The sequence below is a fragment of the Talpa occidentalis genome, unplaced genomic scaffold, assembly GCF_014898055.3.
Source record: "Talpa occidentalis isolate TD23 unplaced genomic scaffold, MPIMG_talOcc4v2.1 talOcc4.12, whole genome shotgun sequence".
NCBI classification, from domain to species: Eukaryota; Metazoa; Chordata; class Mammalia; order Eulipotyphla; family Talpidae; genus Talpa; species Talpa occidentalis.
This window is the reverse complement of record NW_023601212.1, coordinates 92261868-92284543: the sequence shown is the minus strand read 5'-3', so window position 1 is coordinate 92284543 and position 22676 is coordinate 92261868. Positions and strand designations below refer to the sequence as shown.

The 22676-nt window shown below is 49.0% G+C and overlaps 1 protein-coding gene across 1 annotated transcript in view; it reads left to right on the top strand.

Moving 5' to 3' along the window:
* Positions 1 to 22676, top strand: part of VPS35L (VPS35 endosomal protein sorting factor like) — a 101608-nt gene that overhangs the window by 66105 nt on the left and 12827 nt on the right. Inside the window, exons 27-28 of the mRNA XM_037507530.2 lie at positions 12832 to 12971; positions 20605 to 20770. Coding sequence (XP_037363427.1) covers positions 12832 to 12971; positions 20605 to 20770 — 306 coding nt within the window. The remainder of the gene's footprint in view (positions 1 to 12831; positions 12972 to 20604; positions 20771 to 22676) is intronic.

The window sequence follows — 22676 nt, the reverse complement described above, 5'->3', positions numbered from 1 at the left end:
CCAGTCTTGTGGGTTTATGCTTAAGGTCATATTTACTGGTTCTGTTGAAAGACCATCCCCTGAGGAATATGTTGGATGTTTTCTCAAACCTGGAGATACCACAAAGCAAGTCATTGTGGCTGGAACATTTCTTGGGGGGGGGGGGGAGTAAGGAGCATGAAGCTTGTCACCCACATTCCCCTCTGTAAGTACAGTCTATCCACCTCAGGGAGTGTTAGGACCCAGGGTAGATGGCAGCTCCCAATGGCCACCCGGAAGAGGGTGAGTCTTCCCCTGCATTCACACAGCCCCTAAAGTGGGCATCTGCGATTTGCTTCCTCCTGCCAGCATTTCTTTACCATTGTTTTTACAGGCAAATTGCTGTTTCCAGCACAGAAATGCACTCAGCAGGGAAGGCAAGTCTGTTTCAGCTATATGAGGCAGTGCGTGATAAATGTCATGCATGATGTTAATGAATGAACCAGGGAATTTTAGAAGAGAAAGACATGACGCAGCACAGAAGAACCAGCAAGGTGGGCTGGTGGGGAGGTGTGTGCTGCAGAGGCAGAGGGCATTGGAGGCTGAGGCAGCAGCTGGAGCACAGGCCCTGAGGCTGGAAAGGGGGTGCATGTGGAAGGAATGTGTAGGTGATCAAGTTGGGAAGATAGATGGATGGTGACAGAGCTGAATTTGCTTGGCAGAGCAGTTCAGTCGTATGCAGAACCTGTTATTTCATAGGTGGCTTATGTTCATTTTACAAAGAGAGAAACAGGCTCAGAGTGTGCCCTGCCGTGCCTAGGAGCATGCAACGCCCACATAGCCTGATCTGACCAAAGGGCACCCTGGTAGTTAGGTTAGTTACACCACGATAAGCAGTTTTATTTCCAATCCTGGGGGGGGGGGAGGTGGTTGCCAATTATTATAGATTGAATAGTCAATAAACTTATTTAGGAAATAAGCAACGAGAACTGAGATAAGGGATACCTAATCCTTTCTGCTTAGGGGAATTCGAGCCTAATAGTTTTCAAAGAGACCATGACAACCTCAGTGAGCCCAGCAGAAAGGGGTGACAGTTCTGCAGCAGCCCCGAGATTGGTGCCACTGAGGTGAGACTGAGGTGCCGGACTCAGTGTGTGCACCCCAAGCGATGCCAAGATAGAGAGGTAGCGGTCGTGGCGCCTCTTGATGGCACTGCTGGAACCGAGGAGTAATTTATACATCCCAAGTGGACTGCCCGCCTTGTGTTGATGTGCCAAGTGAATTTAAAGGGCAGTCTGCATATAAACCAGATTGACAAAATCAAGGTTAGATGAAACTGTCATTGATAACAATTGAGCATCAATGCTTAATTTCAGCAATTAAGTAATTGTCTCTAGGCATTCGTATTTCTTTAAATCTTGCTGTACAGTGTGTCATCAAAACAGTGGTCCTTAAATCCTCACATTTAACTATTAAAGTAAATTCTATTACAAAAGCATACTTTAGGCCCTCCCTGGTGGCACAAGTGGTTAAGTCTCAGCACTGTGAAGCTATCAGCAGCCAATGCAGCATGAGTTCGATCCCTGGCCAGGGAGATACCCACATGGCACAGCAGACCTCTCCTGTCTCTCCCACTGCTCCCCTCAGCAGTATATTTCAGTCAATCTGTCTGTTCTGCTCCCCACTCACTCTCTGGTGAATCCTCTCACCCCCCCGCACCTCTGGCCTTTACCCCAGCTCTTGTATGCATAAATAAATAAATCTTAAAAAAAATAAAAGTACGCTTTAGTAATAGTATTAAATCTCTATAGATAATGTGCCTGTGACTAATAACTTGGCCATTTGGACTTGAGGTTTTCTTTCTTTCTTTTTTTTTAAATTTATGTTTTTATGCATACAAGAGCTGGGGTACAGGCCAGAGATGCAGGGGGTGAGAGGATTCACCAGAGACAGAGTAGGGAACAGAACAGGCAGACTGACTGACTGAGATACACTGCTGAGGGGAGCAGTGGGTGAGACAGGAGAGGTCTGCTGTGCCATGTGGGTTTCTTCCTGGCCGGCCAGGGATCGAACTCGTGCTGCAGAGGCTGCGGATTGCTTCATAGTGCAGGGCTTTACCCCTTGTGCCACCAGGGAGGCCCAGGACTTGAGGTTTTCCCCAAAGGTACGCGCTCACTTTGGTCATAGACAATCTTTATCCGGTCAGGCTGCTGTAATATCAGGTGGCTTAACAGCACTGTGGCTCACACATACCCCGGTTCTGGACGCCGGTCATTCCAAGACTAAGCCTCTACCAGATATGGTATCTGGTGCGAGCTTCCTCGTACACACATGACTGTCTTCTGTCCACGTCCTCACAGAATGGAGGGGGTGAGGGAGCCCTCTGGAATCCCTTTTGTGAGGGTACTAAGCCCACTCATGAAGGAGGCTTCACCCTCATAATCACTGCCAAAGGCCGCACCTCTTCACACCATCACATTGAGAATTAGGATTTCCACATAAGAGTGTGTATGTGGGGGGCGGGGAGAAGAGGGGACTATGGGAGGGAGGCACAACATTTAGTCCATAACCCAAAGTTTGAGCAGTAGGGTTTGTCCTGAAACTGCATTTTTTTAAAGATTAATTTATTTATGCATACAAGAGCTGAGGTACAGGCCAGAGGTGTGGGGGTAAGAGGATTCACCAGAGACAGAGTGGGGAGCAGGACAGGCAGACTGACTGAAATACACTGCTGAGGGGAGCAGCGGGGGAGACAGGAGAGGTCTGCTGCGCCATGTGGGTAGCTCCCTTGCCAGGGATCAAACTCGTGCTGCAGTGGCTGCGGATAGCTTCATAGGTTGTGTCTTAACCCCTTGCACTGCCAGGGAGGCCCCCCTGAAACTGCATTTTATGCAGTGGTTTCCATTATATTGATATTATCTACCCAAACCTTAAACATGTGCAGAGATGGAGCGTGTTGAAGGGAGGTAAAGGTGTTGGCAAAACCCGAGACAGCGGGTGATCCTGGCAGCCAGAGTCCTGCTGTGTACGTCACATTCAGGGGCAGGATGTCCTTCAGCCGGTGTGACATTCTGTCTTACCAGACCGGTGCTTTTCTTGAGTTCCCTGGGCTAGGACAGCTGTCTCTCTCAGTATCCAGGAGGGTGTGTGACGGAGGAAGATCTGCCTGGGAGTGGAGTGAATTACTTTTGAGGTCTTGGTGAGCCCCGGGAGTTTATGATCACAACGGGTAAAGATTTCCATTAGCACTGACCTAATGCATTATTTAAAAGTCAAAACGTCATCTCTGAAGGTGGTCTGGGTTATCACTTCTGGACTGTCTCTTTGGGTTCATGTGCTGAATCATATTCCTCCTGGACAATGCCAAGGACACAAAAGGATACAGTTACTTTCAGAGGCTGTAGTTAAATCTGAGTGTATTTTATCATGCCTGGAGGGTGTTTGAGGAGACTGTCCAGTATCCTGTACTTTATTTGAAATCTTAATGATTTTTCTTATAAAAAGATTGCAGGCTCATTTGAGAAAAATCCCAACTATAGAACTTAAAAAAAGTAAGATACTCCAAAATAAAAGTCACCAGTAATTTGTTCTGTCTCCTCTCCCCTAAAAAATACCCCTCTTCACAATTTGGATATTTTTCTTCCTTCTGTATATCCATCAAAAAATATTCTCCTGTGCTCTGCCTCTCACTGCCCTCCTGCCTTCCCCGTCTGTCTATATGTATTTCTCCATATACACACAGTCCCCTACTCGCTTTAGAAATGAGATGGTGCCTTCCACAGTGTATGTTAATTTTCTATTATCAGTAAATCGTGGCATTTCCTCCCCCTCCCACCAGCCCCCCAACCCCCCATGTCAATCCACGAAGATCACCCTTTTCATACCGGCCATGCAGGGTTCTATTTCTCTTTTTTCTTTGAAAGTGTGATCAGTTATTTCCCTAGCCTCCTCCCTTTATTTTCATCCTAAACCCCAATTGGAGAATATTTGGATACTTTCCAGTTATTTTGCTCTTGCAGACAATGAGCAACCTGCATCTTACTTCTGAGCTTTTGAAGCTTTCCCACCAATGTCTGAGTAACTGACATCTTGGTCTCCGATCCCGGAGTTCTGTTGCTCAGAGCAGAGTCTGGAGTACAAAATGGGCAGTTTGGGCTCCCCAGATGGCTGTGCCTGAGGGGGGCCACGAGCCCTGAGTGTCTGCAGCACCTGGGAGGCCTCAGCATCAGGGCAGACCCTCTCAAGGCCTTGAGAAGAATCCCTGCCAGCGGAGCTGTCTAGAGACCTTGACCCCTGCAGCGAGATCCGCTCGGTAGGGTGACTAATCAGAGTGTTATAGGACAGGGAGAGGGGCAGCCCAAACCCCGCAAACCTGCCTATTCTACATGGGTTCTGCCATCCGCCGCATCAACACAAAACATAGGAGACTTTAATGGGAAGGAACTTTAATAAAACTAGGAAACAATACAGGTAAGGCAAAGAGTCTAGTTTCTAGTCTAGTTTCTAAATGAAGCATCCAGAGTTACCCGTCCCCTCGTGGGTAAAAGTCCATCCAAATGGGATTGGCCCAGAACAAGGCCCCAAAGCCTGCTACAAGTCTAAAGCATCTTCCAGTGGAGACCCACAGAAAAGGGTCACAAACAACTGGACAAGCCCGGAAGGAAAAGAGCAAAATCAACATCAAGACAAAAACCACCATTGTCACCTCCCCACGGGTCTCACCCACATCTGTGTCACCCAGTCCACGACCAAAAGACAAGCGCAGTTTCTTCACGTGTCTCTAGGCTCCATGCGCCTCCTCCAGGTCTCCTTGCTCCATCCTGCTTCCTTCCTCCGTCTCTTCCTGCAGCTTCTTCTCTTCCTGCTCAGCTCCACCCTCCCTTGGGTGGGGCAGGGAACCTGGAACTTCCCCCTTTCCTGGGGACCACCCTGTTACAAGAGCAGAACCGGCTTGGCTATGGGGTAGAGGACAACCAGGCCCCAGAGGTCATCCCCACTCTCTGCTCAGACCTTGCTTTAGGCAGAGGTGGCTGCCTTAGAGCCGCAGGAGAGCTGAGACCCAACAGTGGCTGCCCCTCCCGGCCACCCCTCCCCCCACTCTGGTAAGGCGAGGAGGGCACTCTCCTCACATTCCTGAGACTGCCCGTTTGCTGTCTCTCCTTGTCTTCTGCATCTTTCTGAACACTCTACAGAAAGCTTGTGTTGCCTTTGTATGCAAAAGAAGAATGATTTTTAGAAATTTAAATTCAAATTCCAAGCACTAACCCTGTGGTAAGCGAAAGATCCTGTTCCCTTACCTTCAGTGTAGTCGTTTGCATTCTCTTGCCTCACTTGTTTAATGTATTAACACGCTATTTTGGCAAAGAGGATCGTGCTGTGCACGGCTGTATAACATTTTGTGCTTAGTATGTCGTGGACCTCTTCCTCCATCAACATTAGCTGCGCCATGCCCACCGTGTGGCAGTGCCGTGGTTTTGTTATAGGACAGGGAGAGGGGCAGCCCAAACCTCGCAAACCTGCCTATTCTACATGGGTTCTGCCATCCGCCGCATCAACACAAAACGTAGGAGACTTTAATGGGAAGGAACTTTAATACAACTAGGAAACAATACAGGTAAGGCAGAGTCTAGTTTCTAAATGAAGCATCCAGAGTTACCCGTCCCCTCGTGGGTAAAAGTCCATCCAAATGGGATCGGCCCAGAACAAGGCCCCAAAGCCTGCCACAAGTCTAAAGCATCTTCCAGTGGGGACCCACAGAAAAGGGTCACAAACAACTGGACAAGCCCGGAAGGAAAAGAGCAAAATCAACATCAAGATAAAAGCTGCCATTGTCACTTCCCCACGGGTCTCACCCACATCTGTGTCACCCAGTCCACGACCAAAAGACAAGCGCAGTTTCTTTACGTGTCTCTAGGCTCCATGCACCTCCTCCAGGTCTCCTCCTGACTCCATCCTGCTCCTTCCTTCCTCAGTCTCCTCTCCAGCTTCTCCTCTTCCTGCTCAGCTCCACCCTCCCTTGGGTGGGGCAGGGAACCTCCCCCTTTCCTGGGGACCACCCTGTTACAGTTTCTTTAACTAGTTCCTTTGAGTTGGGTTGTTTTCCCTTTTCTGCAGTTGAGCTGAGTTGATGGAAAGCTACCTTCCCGCAGTGAGCCTGATTGGCCTGATTATTCATAGAAGCCCTGTGGCGTGGATGATCCAAACCGGACTCCAGTCTTCAGCAGAGCCCTTGTTTTCAGTTTCTGTTCCCATCTCATGCCTTCCCAAGGCCCACAAATGATGTCTGCATGGGGGCCATTCCGTAGTTTGAGCGGCTTTGTGTTTTTGTTTGTCCTCACAGGGGTCTCTGGACATCATGCTTCTTGGGTGTTCTGCAACCTTTGAAATTGCCCAGCCTAGGAAACAGGAGAGGCTGGGTTCCCAGATGGGAGATTGTTGAAGGTGCTGTGATAATTATCTAACAGGCATCTCTGGCCTTTACTCGTAGCTGTAAAACAAGGAGGCTTCCTCCTTGGCTGATGACTGTTACTGGCAACTTCTGTTTGCCTCTGACTGACCGTCTCCAGAGTAAGCCTTCAAAGCATGCCAGTCGCTGTTGGAAGGACAGATTCTGCAGGTAGCTGAGAGATCTAGAACAATATTTTTTCAAAGCAGTTTCATTGTAAATTTCATTAGCGAAGGTTGTTTAAAGAATGAATGAGCCAAATGGTTGCGATGGGAAATTTCATGTGTACTTCACCACCAAAAATTTTTTTTTGTAAGAAAAAAGCAAATGGATCAAATTCCACTTTGTTTCTGTAAGCAATGAAGAAGCCCTTTATGTGGAGTAATTGACCAACGTCTAAGACAAAGGTCGGAGAGTTGTGAAATAGCCTCCATTATGTTAACCCAGCTAAACAAAAGAAAAAGTAAAGGGAAAATCCTACTTACCCTGCGGGGGAGCTGCCTCAGGTGTCAGATGATGCCATCTGCTGCCCACTCTCCCCACACCCCACCCCCAGGGCCTGGATGAGGGACAAAGCGTTCACAGAAGTGAGAGTGTTACCTTTTGAGTTTTGAATCTTGTATCTCTTTTTTAATTCCTACCACCACCCCTTATAAGCCTCCTCCCTCCCCTGCTAATCTCAGAAACTCACTTCCTTTATTAGTGTCCTCCAGCTTCTCCAGCTTTTTGTTAAATTGTCTGCTGTGTCAACACCCAGTGTTTGTCTTTGTCTTTCTGACTTGCTTTCCTGCACATCATTCCCTCCAGCGCCTTCCATTTGCCTGTAAATGGCAGCATTTCATCTGAATGAATCATGCAACTCTTATCTACTCTGAGATAATATTTTTAAAAGTCAGATACCCCAGTTTCTGGGGTCGTCCACTCTCATACATTTCTTGGGGTCTGGAAATCCGTATGTCGTTTTGCAGTACTTTCTGGAGCTAAGATTCATGTACCATAAGGTCTGGCCTTTTGAAGTTTGCAGCGCAGTGGTTTTCTGAATATTCACAGAGTTGTGCATTTCCCCCTAACACAGTTACCACTGCTAACTCCATTCTGACACCCCAGAAGAAAAGCCTGTACCCGGTAAGCAGTCACTCCCCTGCCCCTGCCCCAAGCCCCTGGCCGCCACCAGTCAGCTTTCTATGGACTTGCCTCTTCTGGGTATTTGTTGTTTATTGGAACCTGACAATATAAAGAACTGCCAGACTGTGGTACAGAGTGGCTGTATCTTCAGCATTGTTTTGGGGTCCGTGAATCTGCTTTCACCAGGGATCCTGATGATTCTTATGATTGTGCATGTTTGGAAAATGTCCACTGGAGCAGCGCCTTTAGTCCCTCTAATTGTGAATGCAGGGACGGTGGTGTGTCCTTCCAGTGTCTGGCAGTGAAGAATCTGGGGGTTACTGCACGCGGGAGGCAGCAGAATGCTGCTTGGCCGGGCAGGCACCCCAAGAAGAAGGCTCTCAAGCAGAAGGAAGTGAGATCAACCCGGCCTGAGTGTACTTTTGTTTTTGCTTTTAGTTTGGAACCAGCCATGGAAGCTGGTTGTCCTGTGTGACCTCAGTGACTCAGATGCAGGAAGGCATAGCATAGAGAAGCCAGGATGGATGCACTTGACTTGAACTGTGTGGATTTGAGCTTTCAAACAGATTCTTCTGTCTGTGGGTTTCACGTTCACAGATCCAACAATCTCAGATGTGGAAGCTTCCCACACGGAGTGCCGACTAGCGGGGACACGAGCATCTGAGGATTTGGGTGTCCTTAAGTGTCCTTGAACTAACCCCCTGTGGATGCCAAGGGATGGCTGTAGTTAAATCTGGGGGAGAGTCAGAAGTTGTAGATGGATTTTTGACCTCCCAACCCCCACACTGTTCAAGCATCAATTTGCACATTTTCCTTTCTCCCGGGGAAGAAGGATAATAATCTTATGAATCGGAATCTCATCTCTCTCTTTTTGTATGTCCTTAACAAAAAACAAAAACTAACCCCTTTTATTTTGAACTGTCTTCCATGGCTTTTAAAATAGCCACAAAATAAAGTGTTATGCAGGGCCAACATGAGCATTCTGAAGAAACCATGTTTTTCTGGTTCTATGTACAGTAGGATTTGAGTTCTAATCACTAAGACGAAACTGAGATCCCTCCTAGACAAGAGTTTATATATGTATGTACATGTGTGTATATATGCATATATGCATGTGTATACATACGGGGCAAGTCTGAGGATAGAGACAAAATTCTGCTTTGCAGCACAACCTGCCCCTCCCCTTCCATCACTTTATTTTAGTTCCCCCTGAAGAAGGGGAGCGGAGTGGGGGCTCATGAGGAGCAGAGTGCCTAGAGCAAAGCTGCTCTCTAAGGAGGCGTAATAATAGGCACTTTCTCTGTTCGCACTTGGTAACAGACACATAAATAGAATAAATAAATGGTCTTCCCAAGTTGTTCCAAGCAGAGTTTTCATTTCCGTGGAGAAAGGCTCTCCCCCTTATAGAGGGGGTGTCTTCATCAGAAAGCGATCCAGAGATGGGGAGAGCGGGCTTTTCCCACCCAAGGGAGACCTTAGACCTGGGGGTGCCTGTGGTGGCTACACACACGTGACATGACTGTACCATTTCACCATTTTTAAGTGTATAGGTCGGGGCCTTCAGTGCATTCAGTGCCCTGCAACCATCACCACTCCATTCCAGAACTTTCCATCATTCCAAACACCCCTTCCCCCCCTTTCTATCTCTGTGGACGAGACTATTCTCAGTGCCTCCCATAGAGGCATCACCTGATATATCCTTTTCTGTGACCTGTTACACTTGTTTCTGTGTTTTCAAGGTCCATCCATGTTGTAACGTCAGCATTCCATTTCTTTTTAAAAAAAATTTCATTCCATTTTAAGGCTGAATCATATTCTGTTGTACAGATAGGCCACCTTTTGCTTATCCAGTCATCTGTTGCTGGACAGAAGTGTTGCTTGCCTCCTGACTGTTGTGACTACTGTTGCAGTGAGCATTCATGCACCAGTATCTCTTGGAGTCTCTGCTCTTTGGGGGTCTGCATGGGCATCCTGTGCTTTGTGAAAATTCACGTTACATCACTTAACTTTTACAAGACCTACATTAGCTCCTGTTTTCACTCACCAGAAAATCCAGAGAGGATTGTTGCTTTTATGACAAAAGGTGAAGAGCGGAAATAGTGTTCAGCATTTGTTTTGCAGGAGCCAATCCCGAAGCAGCAATGGGCATGGCCCCGGGAGCACCTGCACACTGTTTTGTAGCAGATCTCTAGAGCAGGTCCGGCTTGCAAAACTGGAACATCTGTACCCCTGCAAAGCCCCTGGTGGCTCCGCTCCTGTTGCCAGAGTCTGACTGGCTTATGTAACTCATCAGTGGAAGCAGCCAGTAACTGTCTTTTTGTGACTGGCTTATTTCATTCAGTGTGATGACCTCAGCCTCATCCATGTTGTAGCATGTGTCCACAGGCTGAGAAGAGTCTGTTGTGTATCATTTTCTTTTTTTTTTGGCATGTTTTATTTATTTGTTTGTTTGTTTGTTTGTTTTTGTTTATACATGCACTGGGTGCAGTCAGAAGCATGGGAGGGTGAGAGAATTCACCAGAGCCAGAGCAGGGAACAGAGCAGGCAGAAGGACCGAAGTACACTGCTGAGGGGAGAAGCGGGCGGCAGGAGAGGTCTGCACGCCATGTGGGACCCTCCTCTGGTGGCCGGGGAGCAGCTGGGGATCGAACTGGCGCCACAGAGGCTGCGGGCAGCTTCGCAACCCAGTGCTCAACCGCTGCGCCACTGGGGAGGCCCATGTTGTATATCATCTTCATGTTCGTGTGCCTGTGGACACTGGGTTGCTTTCACCTCTTGGGTATGATATGTAACGCTGCAGTGAACATGAGTGTGAAGATATCTCTTTAAGACCCTGCTTTCAAATCTTTTGGATGTATACCTCCAAGTTGGACTGCTGGATCAGATGGAAATTCTCTTTTTTGTTTTTTTAAGGCACTTCCATAAGGTTTTCATAATGGCTGCACCATTTTGCATTCTTCCCAGCAGTGCACATGGTTCTAGTATCTCCCCATCTTTGTTAGCTTGTTCTTTAGTGGGGTCCCCCCCCCCACTTGTGTCCATCCTAATGAGTTTGAGATGATAATCTCATTGTGGTTCTGCATTGCATTTCTCTGATGGTTAGTGATGTAGAACATCTTTTCACATGCTTGTTGACCATTTGTGTATTTTCTTTGGAGAAATGTCTATTCAGATCCTTTGCCCATTTTTTAAATCAGGTTATTTGGTTTTATTGATGTTGTAAAAGTTCTTTGAAACCCCTTAGATAGATGGTTTGCAGACTTGTATGTCTTTTAAAACACAAATGTGATTTTGTTGTTCGGTGAGGGGTGATGGCCTTGAAATTCTACTCAGCTCAGTCTTTTGCCAGCCCTGGACCATGTGACCTGGCCCACTTACTGGAAATTGTTGCACCTCCCTCCTAGGACTGCTTGAGGACAGAGAGTGCAAACTCCCTCAAGAGAGGCCTTGACGTTCCCTGGGCTCTGTGAATAGTGTTGTTACCAGGATGGCAGGCCCTGCGGGTGCTCGCACTGGGGAATTTGTGTACCAGATGCCTTCTCCTAGAGCCCCCGTAACTTTCTGCCCAAGATCAAGACCTGCTGCCTCACATCCCCTCAGAGCAGAGCACAGCACAGGCTCGTAGCGAGCAGACGGGGATCACACTGGTGACCTCACCACACTCAGGGTGTCCACTCCTCCTCCCACTCTTTCCCCCTTGGGCTCCCACAATGCCCTCTAAGCACCCTGTTCACAGTTGGTGCTTAATAACTTTACATATGGGAATGTGGTGAGGTGTGTGTGCAGGGTTTGAGAGACAGCCTGGGAAGGAAGCTTCCAGAACAGAGGTGACTTCATGCAGAGAGCCCTGAGGAGTACCTTTCCATTCAGTGGGTTTCTCCCTTTCAAAAAGGAAGAGGAGGCAAAAAAACAAAACCAAAGACCCACTTCCAGCTTCCCACACACTCTTCTCATTAGCGCAGGCGTTTGTTCCCTGGGCATTCACCCCTGGTGCTCTGGATGGGGTTCCGGTGTTAGCCAGGGGGCTGCCCCCAGAGCCGTGTCTCTCTGCCTCACTGGAAGGCGTTTCAGAGTGGAAGTGTATTTGGACCATGCAAACATTTGATCTTGTCGAGGAGTTTAAAATTTCATTGGTGGGCCTCCCCGGTGGCGCAGCGGTTGAGCGCTGGGTTGCAAAGCTGCCCGCAGCCTCTGCAGCGCCGGTTCGATTCCCAGCTGCTCCCCGGCCACCAGAGGAGGGTCCCACATGGCACGCAGACCTCTCCTGCCGCCCACTGCTCCCCTCAGCAGTGTACTTCGGTCCTTCTGCCTGCTCTGCTCCCCGCTCTGGCTCTGGTGAATTCTCTCACCCTCCTGCGCTTCTGACTGTACCCAATGCTTGTATAAATAAATATAAATCTTAAAAAAAAATAAATAAAATTTCATTGGAGGGGTCAGTGTTTGTTTTGACCTTGAGGCTTTTTCTCATGGTTAATATTTTGGCAGTTCTAGAAAGAACGCTCCCTCACCCCCCTCCAATCCTGCCTTCTCCCTCCCCTGCCCTTTCTCTCTGGCTCAGTCCTCATACCCACCCCCATCTCCTTTTTCCATCCTTCATTGTCTCCCCACCTCTTCCCTTCTTTTCTCTCAACCCTTTGAAGTCTTCTTGTTTTGCAGAAAACCTTATAAAGGAAAAATACCTTTCTATCCCAAATAATCCTTTGAAATTTTTACCCAGTCAGAAATCTGTGAAGTAAGTGTGTGTATGTGTGTGTGTGCACGTGCATGTGTGCAGTCGGCCCTCAGACAGGTGCGTGGTTATCTGTTTAACAAACGCGGTGAGCTCCGGGTAGCCTGAGGCAGACCAGGTGTGAGTCCCGATCGCATGTGTAGTCGTGGGGCGCTTCCTCCTCCCTGTACACCTTGTTTCGCATCTGTCGGCTGCCCTGGCAGCCCTTCCTCCCTGGTGAGCAGGAGGACCCCACAAGCCACTCCGAGTGGAGCCCTCAGCTCAGGCCACCGTGGTTCCTAGGCTGCTGTGGAAAGTTGCCACCTGTTTTTTTTATTTAACTATCTAAAGTCAATTTGATGAAAGTCCTTTCAGCTGAATTATTCAAAGAAAGAAGGAAGGGAAGAGGGAGGGAGACCTGAGAGGCAACAGCAGCACCTCTCAACCAGATGTCCCGCCCAGTCCCTTACGGTTTTCAGAAACCGCATCAGGGCTGAATTTCGAGTGGCTCTTAGGACTGGCTGCCACGCAGTGTGCAGAAGCAGACCCTGAACTTTTCAGAGTTCTTACAGCTGGATTTCTTTCTGTCTTACAGCGGATGCTTTTTTCAAAGCCGCTATCAGCCTCGTTCCAGAAGTTCCGAAGACCATTAACATTGATGGAAAGATGCGGCCGTCGGAGTCATTCCTTCTGGAATTCCTGTGCAATTTCTTTTCTACTTTATTGATAGTTCCGGTACGTTTCCCACATTGGCTCTCGGAGATGTCTTTGATGAGCTGCGTTGTGGACGGTTCTAGCAGGCCTTCCTGGCTGTATCTGCGTGCCGGCCAGGGGCTTGAATTGCCCGGTGTAGTTTCCAGCGTTCTCTGGCTCTCCGCATGGTCTGGGAGTGACCTCAATGGCCAAGGGCACAGGCCTGAGGACCAGGACGTCTATAGAGGAGCCTCAGGGCTCCCCCCCCTCCCCTTTTCCAGCTCTGTAGTCTCGGCAATTATGAGACATTGCTGGCTGTGGTCTCTTCTATAAAATGAGATAATAGCAGTATCTCCTGCTCTGGTTGTTGTGAAGGTTGAGAGAATGGGCCTGTGTGGCTGGGATAATGCCTTGTTACCTACTAAGCACTAAAAAAGGTGGTGGCAATGTTCTTTTTTTTTTTTTAAAGATTGATTTATTTATTTATACAAGCACTGGGTACAGTCAGAAGCGCGGGAGGGTGAGAGAATTCACCAGAGCCAGTGCAGGGAGCAGAGCAGGCAGAAGGACCGAAGTACACTGCTGAGGGGAGCAGCGGGCGGCAGGAGAGGTCTGCGCGCCATGTGGGACCCTCCCCGGCGGCCGGGGATCGAACCGGCAGCTTCGCAGCCCAGCCCTCAACCGCTGCGCCACCAGGGGAGGCCCGGCAATGTTCTTTTGATGGCAAGTACGATACGATAGCAGAGCTCCAATACGATAGCAGAGCTGGAGAGGGACCTAAGAGAAGAGCTTTCAGGCCTGGTAGGGAAGGACTCCAGGCCATTCCCAGGATCCAGCACGGGACCCTCACCCTTGCAGGGGTCCTTCACCTGGGATCCACCTGCTCCCTGGGTGTCTGGCAGAGCGACCATGAGTTTTGGTGAGAAAATACGTAACATCTGTTATTTTAACAAGTATCAGTGAAATTGGCCTTTTGCTCCATTATGAATTATAGGCAATGAGCCACTGCTGTGGCAGCAGTAGCTGGGACTTTGTCCTGAAAGAAGTCTCTGGTATTGCAACAGGGTGGTCCCCAGGAAAGGGGGAGGTTCCCTGCCCCACCCAAGGGAGGGTGGAGCTGAGCAGCAAGAGGAGAAGCAGAAGAAGAGACTGAGGAAGGAAGCAGGATGGAGCCAAGAGACATGTGAAGAAACTGCGCTTGTCTTTTGGTCGTGGACTGGGTGACACAGATGTGGGTGAGACCCATGGGGAGGTGACAATGGCAGCTTTTATTTGGATGTTGATTTTGCTCTTTTCCTTCCGGGCTTGTCCGGTTGTTTGTGACCCTTTTCTGTGGGTCCCCACTGGAAGATGTTTTAGACTTGTGGCAGGCTTTGGGGCCTTGCTCTGGGCCGACCCCATATGGATGGAGTTTTACCCACGAGGGGACGGGTAACTCTGGATGCTTCATTTAGAAACTAGACTCTTTGCCTTACCTGTATTGTTTCCTAGTTTTATTAAAGTTCCTTCCCATTAAAGTGTCATATGTTTTGTGTTGATGCGGCGGATGGCAGAACCCATTTAGAATAGGCAGGTTTGCGGGGTTTGGGCTGCCCCTCTCCCTGTCCTATAACAGTATGTTCACATCGCATTTCAGGTGTGAAGATTGTTACTTGCTTCTTTCCTCAAAAAAGTGCACTAGTTATTAAATTCATGTGCACACATTCACCAGGAAGTAATAGATTCCAACAGCACAGATGCATTGAAAGAATATTTTAATGGTTTTATTTTAGTATAGCTGGTTTGCTTTGTAGTGTTATGTATTTAATTTTTTCATTAAGGATCCCATAGGCCTCACCAGGCTGTGACAGGGTCCAGGCCCCAAGTGGGTGGATTCCTGGTAGAATCAGAGGTGCTTGGGAATCAGGGAGACTTGTTAAAATACAGTTTCGGGGGTGGGGGGGAGGTCTTCTCCCAGAGAGCCTCTCTTGGGAGGTTGGGAGGTTGGGATTGGTCCCGAATCTGCATTTTTGGAAGCCCTGTCAGCGACTCTGCAGGGGGTGTTCCTCAGAGCACACTGTGAAAAAGACCCTCTGAACCTCATCCATGAAAGTGACTCCGCGCCAGTAGGTGCAGGGTCCCTTTTTGGGGTGATGAATAAGTCCTGTAAGGGATCGTGGTGGTGGTCACCGAACTCTGAATATGTGAACAAGCAGTGAATTGTGCCTTTTAAATGGTGCTTTGTTGGGTTTGTGAATTTTGTCTCAACAAAGCTGAAAAAACAAAAAGTGACTCAGCGCCCAGCTCCTCGGGGCAGATTCCAAATCCTCCGAGAAAGAGCTGGAGGCTGGGCTGGCGCCTGCCTGCAACACTTTCCCGCCTCCCCTTCAGCAGCTCATACTCAGTTTCTCTTTTTCGGTAGGTCTAGTTATTTGTCAAGTGAAGGAACAAAAGGAAGAAAAGCAGGGTTTCTGGTTAGTTGCAATGTGTTTTCCTTCTGCATTTGGGGTTGTCTTCATGTGAGAAATTCCTGGACCCCCATGAAGAGCCTGCATGTGGGGTGCATTCAGTCCTGACCCAGTGGCACCTCGGCCTGTAGCCTTGGGGGTTTTTGTCACTCCTCAGAGCCTCAGCAGTCACCTTTCTAAAAGGTCCTCAACCTGCTCACCTCTCCTGCCTGGAAGTTTGATGGAGTGTACACAAGAAAGGGCTCTGTGACTAGAGGCTCTGTCCGTGGGGTTACAAACTGGCATCCCGGGGTAGACTCCACCCCTGTGGACGTGCTTGTTGGCCACATAATAATGGAAAACACATTTAAAAATTAGTACTAAATACCTGGATTTTTGGTTCCTCTTGAAAAGTCAGGCCACGTGGGGCCACATTATTTTCTTTAATCATTATTTTTATTGAGGTAACAATGGTTTACAGTACTGCATATATTTGGGGGTGTAGGTTCACACCTTTTGATGCATGTTGCAACACCACATCCACCATGGGAGTGCCCATAACCCCTCTAGTCCACGGGGCCCCCAGCTGCCTTCCTCCCGCCTGCCCTCTCTAGTAGTCTGCATTCTGCAGTCAGATTTCTGGGGTTTGTTTTGGTTTAGTTTTCCTGCTCCCCTGTTTTGTTTCTCTATACCCTACGTCTGAGGGAACTCCTTTTTCTCTTCCGACTGCGCTCAGCACACAGTGTCTTCATCCATTCACTTATCAATGGGCATTTAGGTTGTTTCCACATCTTGGCTACTGTGAATAGCACTGCAGGGAACGTGGGGTGCTCCTGTTTCTTTGAGGTCCTTGCTTTCAATTATTTTGGATAAGCTCCCAGAAGGGGGGTGTGTCAGATCACAGAATAGTTCTATTTTCAATTTTCTTTAGGAATCGCCGTACTGTTTCCATAGCAGCTGCACCATTTTGCGCTCTACCAACAAGGTGGGAGGCTCTTAAAGATGGGTTTGGAAAGCTTTGATACGTTTTATTCCTTTAGGAAAAAATTTGTGCCATTTTAGACCAAATAAAGTACCTGGCTCATTTACCCACACTTACAAGCGCAGAAGTGAGCACGGTCCCGATAGCCGCTCTCTTGAGAGCACTGCAGCCGGCTCTGCTTCACTGTTAGTGGGGTTCAGCCTCTTGGTGGCTGCATGGGGCCAGCAAGTCACAAGATAATTGAACACATTTCTTTTAATGACATTCAGTAGGACAAGTAGAAGTTAGTGTCACAGTTTCAGAGGCCTGATTTTGCTGCAGTTGGAATGCGTAGGAAATGGAGCTGTCACCACCAGTTTTCTGGCACTAATCACCTGGGGCACAGCGGGGAGATGTCTGCTCTTCGTGGAAAGATCCAGCCACAGGCATAACACGATGTCTGGATGCTGAGCTTCATCCACTCCGCCTAGTGCCGCTAGTATCTGTTGTTCTGGGACTTGAGTGAATGAGAGAAGCGGGTCCTTCTGTTACAGGGCAGGGAGAGGTGCACCCCAGACCCTGCAAACCTGCCTATTCTAAATGGGTTCTGCCATCCGCTGCATCAACACAAAACATATGAGACTTTAATGGGAAGGAACTTTATTTTTATTTTATTTTTTTTTAATAATAAATTTTATTTTTATATTCCCCCATGCAACTGCACATGCCCCATTCTGAGCCCAATCCCTCCCCTCCCGGCCCCCACCCTCCAGGAAGGAACTTTAATACAACTAGGAAACAATACAGGAAAGGCAAAGAATCTAGTTTCTAAATGAAGCACCCAAAGTGACCCGTCCCCTCGTGGGTAAAAGTCCATCCAAATGGGATTGGCCCAGAGCAAGGCCCCAAAGCCTGCCCCAAGTCCAGAGCATCTTCCAGTGGGGACCCACAGAAAAGCATCAGAAACAACCAGACAAGTCTGGAGGGAAAGGAACAAAATCAATATCAAGACAAAAACCGCCATTGTCACCTCCCCACGGGTCTCACCCACATCTGTGTCACCCAGTCCACGACCAAGAGGCAAGCGCAGTTTCTTCACCTGTCTCGGCAAAATGTGCCTCCTCCAGGTCTCCTTCTGGCTCTGCATCCTGCTCCTCCCTCAGTCTCCTCTGCAGCTTCTCTCCCTGCTCAGCTCCACCCTCCATTAGGGTGGGGCAGGGAACCTGGAACCTCCCCCCTGTCTTGGGGACCACCCTGTTACACTCCCACTCAAGACAGGATGCTAAGCAAGTAAATCCACACTTAGCTTCAGCTGTGTAGAGCTGTCACTTCGGGGGGTGACAGCCTCAGCGCGCCTCCATAGAAGGGACCTGGCTCGGGGAAGTTCCCCGAGAAAGTGCCTCTCAAGCTGAGGTTGAGGGAAGACGAGTAGTTCGCTAAGTGAGTTGGGGAAAGGTGAGAGCCTTGTGGCTGGAGGGAGTAGTGTGGGCATAGGCTGGTGGGCAGGAGGACACCCCGTGATGACTGATGCATGGGGGAGCTGGAGGGACTCTAGAGGGTGGAGAGACAGAGCCTTGGAAGGCTCAGTGAGAGGGAAGCCCCCTGTCTCCATGGTGCTCTGTCTCCTGGCCTCCCTCTGGCCCCAATTCCTCTAGCGTGCCTCCCTCCTGCTCTTCCTCCCAGCGTAGCCCTTTTCTAAAGGACTTTGTTCTTGACTGAACCAACATTTACAAGCCTCTTGCCATGAACCAGCTGGCAGTTCACAAATATTCACTCCCAAGAGCCTGTTAATATCCTCATTTCACAGAAGCAGACGCTGCCACAGAAGAAATGACTGACCCAGAGTCACCAGCCAGTGAGCGCTCAAGACAGAATCCAAAGCTGGCGCTGTCTGTGTTCAGCTGCCATCTTTGCTGCCTGGGCAGCTGACCCTGAGGCTGGCCCTTTCTAGGGTATTAGGTGACATTTAATAGGATTCTCACACGGCAGGGACCTAAAGGGATTTTGCAGAGGTTGAAACCAGATGGGATGGAGGTTTGAACCCCTTCTCGGTGCCCCACGAGCACAGCCTTGCCGGGAACACCTAGGATGGAGGTGGGGAGCCTTTCTCTACTCCCATGGCCAACTGAATCTGAGGCCCTTTTTTTACCTTTTTGAAAAGAAATGTGTGCCTTGCTTCAGTTTCTGGCACCAAGCCATCAAAGTATGATTTTTATAAACTGTCACAGCCACTGAAGCATGGGTATCATGTGGAAAATTCTTTCCTTGTTCAGAAGGTCAAAAATAATGCCTCTCCTTTTTGGTTGTGAGCAAAAGCTCGTGGAAATGGGGTGCAGCAAATCCTGACCTCGCGTTACTCCTTTCTCCATCTCTTTGAAGGTGTGTCGAGTGGTTCTCCACAATAGTTCTGGCTTTGGTGTTGAAATCAAAGTTAATGGAACATTCAGATTATTGTCTGTTTCCAAGGCTGGTCCTGAAATAAAAAATACTATGGAACATCCACATAGCAGAATAAAATAGCCTAGTTAGAGACAGCTGTCAGCAGACGAGGGCCGAAGAGCGTTGCCGGCTGAGGCTGACTCTAAATGGAAGGCAGATCACAGCGTGGGCAGTTTTGATGCGTGTAGATTGAGGCTTCAGGTTTGAACATCACGTCTCTTTCTTGCCAGTGTCGTAACAGCCGTTCCCATAGATGTTAGTGGCGGGACACGGCCCTCACCACCAGGCCTTCCAGGACGATTTGTGAGTAAGGGGAGGTGGAAGGCCTGTTGAGGAGCTGACATGTCTGGTGAGGTCTGGAGACTGTCAGGGAGCCCTTGTGGCCAAGAGCTGGAGATTAAGATTCCTGTCAGAGGGAACCATGGGGCTGGGAGGCCAAAACTGCCTTCCACCAAGCGTCCTCTGCCCTTCATCCCCTCTGTGTGGGAGCTTGGCCTCAGGGACCGGGTCACCTGCGCTGACTGCCGTCCTGACTTCCAGCTAGTTCAGCCAGTGATGTACCGGGGCAGATTGGAGGAGAGCAAGGTGGGGTCCTCTGTCCCCCACACTCCCTGAGCCCCGATTTGACGAAGACTGTTCCTCTACCAAGAGCTCCCAGCTGCTGCCCCAGGCGACCCCGCTGCACCATATGCTTCCAGCCCAAAGATTTAGCACATCCCTGTACTGCCCGCTGGGTGCAGTACCCCTGGGTGTGAGTGCTCTGTGTGTCCTGCAGGACCCTGAGCCATCCCGCTGGTCCTAGAGCCCTGAAGGTGCGATTAGCATGAATGAGGGCAATGAGTCAGCAAGGCAGTGGGGCAGAGCCACCTTTACTCTGGAGAGTTAAAGGAGAGTTAAGGCCCTGGGCCCATACTCACACATTATGAAAGCGCTGCTGCCTGAGTGTTTTGCATCCCAGCACATTTTTGATACAGTCTCGCGTCTGAGCAACTCTCTTCTAAACTCTGTGATGGTCTTTTGAGTTTTTCCTCTCCAGAGAGCCTCCTCAATTTAGCTGTTAAAGTCGAACACCCTAGGGGCCTCCCTGATGGCGCAAGGGGTTAAGACACAACCTATGAAGCTCACTGCAGCCACTGCAGCACGAGTTCAATCACCGGCCAGGGAGGTGACCCACATGGCGCAGCAGATCTGACTTGTCCACTGCTCCCCTCAGCAGTGTAATTAAGTAGATCTGCCTGTTCTGCTCCCTGCTCTGTCTCTGGTGAATCCTCTCACCCCCCAAAAAAACCTCTGGCCTGTACCCCAGTTCTTGTATGTATAAATAAATAAATCTTTTTTTAAAAAAAAAGTCGAAAACCCTAAAGAGCAAGGCTATATTTACCTCGGTGCCTTCGGCGGTGACAGTGATCCCCGGGGGACCTACCCCAAGTAGGTGGCTTCTGCTGTCCATCTGCTCCCAGACCTGCAATCTAGCTTTTGTCGTTGGAAGAGGGATCTTTACTACTGCACACATAAGGACAAGATTGTTACTTTCAGAAACAGGCCATTAAGCTGACAGGTAACTTTGCTTTCTCTTCCTCCTACCCAGAGAGGGAGGATCTCAATGCTTGTCTGCCCAGGCGGGAGCTGCGTGCTGAGTGGGATGAGCAGCATTTTGTCGGTTTTCTCTGTATTGTTTAATGGGGCTCGTGAGTGGGCTTTGCTCTTTTGTAAAGTAGCTGGCACTTGACTTCCCTGCAGCTGCTAAAGGGAGGGACCTGGGTTTCTATCTTGATTTTTCTCCCCCCTCCATTTTTTTCTTCTGCTTCATAAACTACCATTGTTTATCCTTTTTTTGGCTTTCCACTAGGATCATCCTGAGCACGGTGTCCTGTTCCTTGTTCGAGAACTCCTCAATGTGATCCAGGACTACACCTGGGAGGACAACGGCGATGATAAAATCCGCATCTACACCTGCGTCCTGCACCTCCTGTCCGCCATGAGCCAGGAGACCTATCTCTACCACATTGACAAAGGTAGCGCCACACTGTGCTCCTCTTCGGGAGACAGAGAGACACAGAGAGAGAGGGGGGATTTGAGGGGAGCTGGTGGGCTCGGTTGCCTCCCAGCCCCCCTGCCTCGACCCTTGTGTCTACTTCCTTGTCACAAGAAATCCCCAGGAAGAGACCTGAGAATGTGTCTTACTTATAAGCATCTGGGGTCATTTTGACACAAGAAGCTGTCTTTCGGATCAGCGTTCTCTGAGGCGCCACTCGGGAACCTGGGGCAGCGGGGAAACATGTGCATGCGTGAGCCTCCTCCCAGGCCTGCTCCTGTGGGCGGCCCAGGTAGGACTCTCATCTGGGTGATTTCACCCAGTTCCTCAGGCCATGGCGAGGCTCAGTGAGCCATAGGCCAGAGACTTTGGAGGAAGGACGTGTCTTCCTCCTCCTCCTCTGACCAGCCATTTTGAACTTGCTGCTTCAACTTTGGGAGCAGCTGCCTCATGTCCTAGAAGTAATGCGGGACAGTCCATATTCCATACCTCTGGCTGCTGAGTCTGAATCTCTTCCTGCTTATTAGGCCATCCCAGTTTTTGCTTAGCAAAAAATGGCCCTATTGGTAAGAGTACTTTAGCCAGTAATTGTGTACTTTAGGGTTTAAGCAGCCTATATGCCTGGAAATTCAGGGGGCTAATAGGCCAAGGGATGGCCTTCTGTCCTAACTCTCAAAGCTTTCTCTAGCAGGGACTTAGGGCTGATGGTAAAGATGTAATTTAGGGAGGCTGGTTCACGTCGATGTTGACTCCTTCTGTGTGCCAGGTACAGTACTAGACTACGGGCCTTTTTTGCAATATTCTTTTAGCATTGTGATGAGGACATGTGTTTGTGTCCCTGTTTTACATAAAAGCAAGGGAGACTCAGAGAGATGACATGGTTTACTCAAAAACTGGTGGCCAGTTAGTGAAAGAAGTAGAATTGACAGCTGGAACTGTGGTGTGCATCACACACACAAGGATTACTAGTTCCCTAGCAGTCCCCCACATACCTCCTTCCTGTCTGCACCACCACTTTCCTCTCTCAAGGTTTATTGCTCTCCTGACTTTCAGCATTACAAATTCCTTTGCTAGGTTTTGACTTGATATAAATGGAATTGTTTAGCAAACACTCTTTGGTGTCTGGCTTCTCTCATCATTATATCGTTGCGATTCACCTATGCTGTTTGTAGTCATGGCTCATCCTTTTGCACTGTTGTATAGTATTCCCCTGTATGATGTAGTCATGCACCTCATAAGGCAAAAAGCATTTCTCAGAACATTGACCTGTCACGAAGTCACAATTGACTGTATAATAGAGTTCATTCATTCCCCCATGGATGAACATTTGCTGTTTTCCACTTCTTGTTCTAAACTTTATGAGTAGCACTGCTGTGCATATTCTTGTACATGTTTCTTGGTGTACATTTCTATTGCATATATTCCTGGGGTGAAATTGCTGACTCATGGAATTTGCTTGTGATGGCATTTGGTCTATAGCCTTCACTTTTTTCAAGATGGTTAGCTCAATTGACACTCCCTCCAACCAGAATGATGATTCCATTTGTTCCCTTGGTGTGGTCACTTTTTCCTTTTGGCTCTTGCAATGAGTCTTATTTGCATTCCTCTGGTGAGCACTTTTACTTTTTTGAGAAGTGCCCTTTGAGGGCCCTGAAGAGTAGAGAAACTTTTGACATGGGAACGGGTCTCTGCACGATGGGCTCTGTCTCTCTGCAGGCCCTCACTTCTCTCCTGCCCTTCTCTCTCCTCTTCTCAGACTGGATCAGTGAACCCTCTTGTAACCGTGCAGCCAGGGCAGCCGTTGGAGCCAGGCTTCAGAGCCAGGGAGCTGGCAGAGGCAGCAAGGCTGCGTTTGCTAGGTGGGGTCTAGCTAGAGATGAAAACAG